General features: G+C 47.3%; 1 protein-coding gene across 2 annotated transcripts; it reads left to right on the top strand.

Annotated features, from left to right (window-relative positions):
- Window positions 1-308: 308 nt before the first annotated feature.
- LOC109398429 (glutamate receptor ionotropic, kainate 2-like) lies at window positions 309-4,415 on the top strand. Of its 2 annotated transcripts, XM_062845083.1 has the most exons (8): window positions 309-589; window positions 1,030-2,006; window positions 2,062-2,306; window positions 2,363-2,552; window positions 2,608-3,403; window positions 3,466-3,740; window positions 3,805-4,047; window positions 4,119-4,415. In XM_062845083.1, exons 1-7 carry the CDS (start codon window positions 514-516, stop codon window positions 4,027-4,029), a joined length of 2,784 nt encoding a protein of 927 aa, XP_062701067.1. In that variant the 5' UTR covers window positions 309-513; the 3' UTR covers window positions 4,030-4,047; window positions 4,119-4,415. The 2 variants fall into 2 exon arrangements, with proteins under 2 accessions (XP_062701067.1, XP_062701066.1); XM_062845082.1 differs by having other exon boundaries at window positions 3,805-4,415.
- The last annotated feature ends 382 nt before the right edge of the window (window positions 4,416-4,797 follow it).

The raw sequence follows: 4,797 nt of genomic DNA, 5'->3' as shown, positions 1-4,797 counted from the left end.
GACTAGTCTACATCTTTTGAGAAAATCTGCCAAATATTCTGATCTCAGCAATTTATATATTGCCATGAATCACATTTACCAAAACGACACACAACATACCGATCTCCCCTAGGTATTCTCCCAATAATTGAGCGAAAAGCTTTCCCCGCAGAGAAATGTAACCCAATAACGACGATCCACCCACACACGACCGATCCGCGGAAGCGGACGGTGTGTCACCATGGAAACGCACCACATTTTTCACTGCCACCGGGTCGTCGTCGTTTTCACGGTTTTCACGTTCACTCACGCGTTCGCACCGCTATTTTCAGTCAGTCAGTCAGTCGATTGGAGATCGTCGTCGTCACATGTACTTAACCGACTCTGAGCAGCTGTGGAAAGTTAAGATTTTTTTTTTCTCGGAAGATCATCAACCACTTTCGCCGAGCAGTAGGCAGTGTGTGACACAGCTGATGGAAAAATAAATCCCGGTGCGCACAAGTGGGTGGACGCCATATTGGAAAATTCTTCGAAATGGGGAGTTTGCTGGTTCTGCTGGTCGGTTTGGTGGTCTGTTTCGCTGCTCAAGGGAAGAGGGAGATCCCTATCGGTAAGTGGAGTTTGCTACTGTTGGGTTTGGTGAGGTCTGATGACGGGAATTTTGAAAATCAATAAAATGAAAATTTTGGATGAGGAAGAAGTTATACAACTCTAGCAGTTGTCGAACTTTACATTGAATACGTGGCATCCATACGATATTTGAGTTATTACGCATTTTAAAAGAGAAACTTTTCGAATTACACAATACAAGCAATAAACTTGAAATCTAATGGCGACGATCCACGTGAGATCAAAGGAAACGGGCCGTCATTTTTTATGGTGGAGAGACGCGCGTGCAACTTCGGTTTACTGCAAAAATACCGCTTGCTACGTTTGTAAACAAATCTAGCGAAGCGTAGCAAGCGTGGAGCGATCAGGTTTCCCAGCGTCTTTTTTTAGACTCGATGTCGCCATGACGTTCGAATATATGTTCTATTCACCGCATTTCAGGAGCTATCTTCCACGGAGACAACTATGAATCGGAGATCGCTTTCAAATATGCCATCGAACGAGTTAACATGCACGAGAAGCACTTCGAGTTGGTTCCACTGATAAAGTACGTCTCCCCGGATGACAGCTACAAAACGGAACGGAAAGTGTGCGAGCTGGTGTCGGAAGGTGTCACGGCCATCTTCGGTCCAAGCTCGATGTTGACCTCCGGTATTGTGAGTTCGATCTGCAAAACCATCGAAATTCCGCACATTATAACTCATTGGGATCCGGAGCCCTTCGGAGGATGGGATCCGGAGCTGCAGGCAATGACCATCAACCTCTATCCGGAAGCGGACATTCTGTCGCGAGCTTTGCAAGATCTGATCGTGGACTACACTTGGAAGAGCTTTACGATCATCTACGATAGCGATGAGGGTTTGATGCGACTGAAAGACGTGTTGCAAATTCATGGACCCGGAGATAATCCGATCACCGTACGGCAGATTGATGATAATCCGGACTACAGACCGCTGCTCAAGGATATCCAATCATCCGGAGAGAGCCATATCATTCTGGAAGTTCATCCCGAAAAGATTCTGGAGATTCTCCGACAAGCAAAGGAGGTCAAGATGCTGGAAGAGTATCAGAGCTATATCATCACTTCGTTGGACGCTCACACCTTGGACTTTGAAGAGCTGAAGTACTCCCGGTCGAACATAACCACATTGCGGTTGATGGACACGAAAAGTTTCGATATTAAGAATGCTGTTCACGATTGGGAACAGGGCGAAGCCAGAATGAAGAAGGTTTTCCGAGTTTCTCCGGAGCACGTCCGGACGGAGTCCGCGTTGTACCACGATGCTGTGAAACTCTACGCTACCGCCATTAGGGAGCTGGACGCTACAGAGGAGATCACACCGTCAAGGCTGTCATGCGGAAGCAAGAACCTTCGACAGTGGCCGTTTGGATTGCGAATCGTTAACTACATGAAAGTTGTAAGTTCTGAGAGATAATTTCAACAACACCATCTTGAACCATTCCTCTTTACAGAAAACCGATCACGGCATCTCCGGACCGATCATCTTCGATGACTACGGCCGGCGAACGCACTTCCAACTGGACATTGTAGAACTAAATCATCAGGATGGCTTCATGAAGATCGCCGTTTGGGATCCGACCAACGGGATCATCTACACTCGCAGTCAGGAGGATGTTCACCTGCAGATCGTCGAATCGCTGCATAACAAGACGTTCATCGTGGCATCACGGTTGGGAGCTCCGTTCCTGATGATGAAGTTGGTAGATTCGGGGACTCCTCGGGACACTTTAATCATTAACGCCATATTTTCAGAGAAAAGAAGGAAGGCGAATTCTTGGAAGGCAACAATCGCTTCGAAGGATACTCCATCGAGCTGATCGACGGCATTTCCAAAATCCTCGGCTTCAAATACACCATGGAACTCGTGCCGGACGGAAAGTACGGATCGTACAACAAAGAGACGAAAAGATGGGATGGCTTGGTGAAACACTTACTTGATCGGGTAAGCTATCGATTTCTAAACGTCGTTGATCACTACTAATCTTCACACCTTTCAGAAAGCGGATCTTGCCATTTGCGACCTTACCATCACCTACGAACGCCGCACTGCCGTAGACTTTACGATGCCCTTCATGACCCTTGGTATCAGCATTCTGTACGCCAAGCCCGTGCCTCAGCCCAAGGATCTGTTTTCCTTCCTATCCCCTCTTTCCCTGGATGTGTGGATCTACATGGCCACCGCCTATCTTGGCGTCTCCGTGTTGCTCTTCGTCCTGTCTCGTATGGCCCCTGCTGACTGGGAGAGCGCCCATCCTTGCAAGCAGGATGACATTGATGAGGTGGAGAACATCTGGGATATGTTGAACGCCCTGTGGCTCACGATGGGATCCATCATGGGTCAAGGTTGCGACATTCTGCCGAAAGCGGTCTCCACCCGAGTAGTTTCCGGAATGTGGTGGTTCTTCGCGCTGATCATGCTTTCGTCCTACACAGCCAACTTGGCAGCTTTCCTGACCATGGAGCGAATGGATGCCTCGATCGAGAGTGCCGAGGATCTAGCCCAACAGAGCAAGATCAAGTACGGGGCGGTGCTCGGCGGTAGTACGCTCAGTTTCTTCCGTAACTCGAACTTCTCCACCTATCAGAGGATGTGGGCCGCCATGGAGTCTACTCGTCCGTCGGTTTTCACCAAGAGTAACGACGAAGGACGCGATCGCGTCCTTAAGGGACGTGGCCTGTACGCTTTCCTGATGGAGTCCACTTCGTTGGAGTACATCACCGAGCGGTATTGCGAACTCACCCAAATCGGAGGGCTGCTGGACTCCAAAGGATACGGAATCGCCATGCCCGTTAGTAAGTATCGCCCTTTATTCAATGAACTTGATCTTCTAATGCCTGATCTTACCCATCCGTAGACTCCCCATACCGGACGGCCATCTCCGGAGCAGTGCTCAAAATGCAGGAAGAAGGTAAGCTGCACCAGTTGAAGACCCGCTGGTGGAAGGAGATGTACGGCGGAGGTCGGTGCGATGAACATGCTACCAAATCGGCCGCGGACAGCGCCGCCGAGCTTGGAATAGACAACGTCGGTGGTGTCTTCTTAGTTCTGGCCTGTGGATGCTGCTTCGCATTTATTCTGGGAATTTTGGAGTTCCTGTGGAACGTGCGGAAGGTGGCGGTTGATGAGAAGGTATTACCCGTTGACATTGACATAAACACAGTTTCGTGTTTCATAGAGATCTATTTCCGTCCAGGTCACCCCATGGGAAGCATTGAAGGCGGAGCTCAAGTTTGCGATGAACATTTCGATCACCACGAAACCGGTGCACAGCATGTTGAGCGAGTCGTCGTCGGCCAAAAGTTCGATGCGATCGGCATCCAGGAGGGGATCGGAATCGGTGAGCCGCGTGCACAACATCAAATCCGGTACCAGCTTGATGAACATGGACAAGATTGGATTTGTGTTTAGTAATAAGTAGTTGATGAATTGATTCAAGGTATTGAGATGCTGATTTAAGTTTTGGACACGACGAGACAACTTAGAATCTAATTTCAAATTTGCTTTCAGATTTTTAAGGTGCCTGTCTGACGAATAAAGCAATGAATTACAGTACATTTGTTCAGCATAGCTGGCAGAAAGTTTGTAATTATCAAGAGCAAGTGCCTTAGGGTATAAAACTGAGCTATGAACAAAACTTCGGCAACTGTGACGCTCGTGTTGAGATTCTGAGATATTTCAAATTAAGGGAATAAGTTTCGAAGTGAAAAAAAATTACAGTGTGTCAAAAAGTTTTGAAGATTAGGTTGATTTTGTTTTGCATAGAATAATTGTTAAAATGAAAATATAACTAAGTTTTATCACGAACCCATTGCATTGCATTGTTTGATTCCACATAATCTGGCGATCAAAGTTTTTAATTACATTGAGGAACAAGGGATACATACTTTAAGGCATTTCAACACATACAGAACAAATTGTCACATATATGTGTCAATTGTGATCGATTGGACAGTGCGGACAACCTGGTACAATGCGACCAGTGCGATGCATGATGATGGCATATGTCCAGCGCCGGTGTGTCACCATAGGTGGAAATCCTACAGTGGATATGTAAAACGTGCCTGCAAGAATCCAGAAGTATTCAAACAGTCTAGCATAGGCTGACATCAAGATCTTCCCGGCTGGAATTGCAGCTACGTAAACTGGAACAGGAGTATGCTTTCTTGAGCGTTACTTTCTGGAAGGT

This window comes from Aedes albopictus, chromosome 1 (genome assembly GCF_035046485.1).
Source record: "Aedes albopictus strain Foshan chromosome 1, AalbF5, whole genome shotgun sequence".
Classification (NCBI taxonomy): Eukaryota; Metazoa; Arthropoda; class Insecta; order Diptera; family Culicidae; genus Aedes; species Aedes albopictus.
Note: the sequence above shows the minus strand (reverse complement) of the source record. Positions and strands in the feature narration are given on the sequence as shown.

Excerpts from the sequence above, each read along its gene's own strand:
- LOC109398429 (XM_062845083.1), top strand. The coding sequence starts at position 514 with ATGGGGAGTTTGCTGGTTCTGCTGGTCGGTTTGGTGGTCTGTTTCGCT. Across the intron at positions 2,307-2,362 it reads GCTCCGTTCCTGATGATGAA|AGAAAAGAAGGAAGGCGAAT; the intron begins GTTGGTAGATTC and ends CCATATTTTCAG. Across the intron at positions 3,404-3,465 it reads CGGAATCGCCATGCCCGTTA|ACTCCCCATACCGGACGGCC; the intron begins GTAAGTATCGCC and ends ACCCATCCGTAG.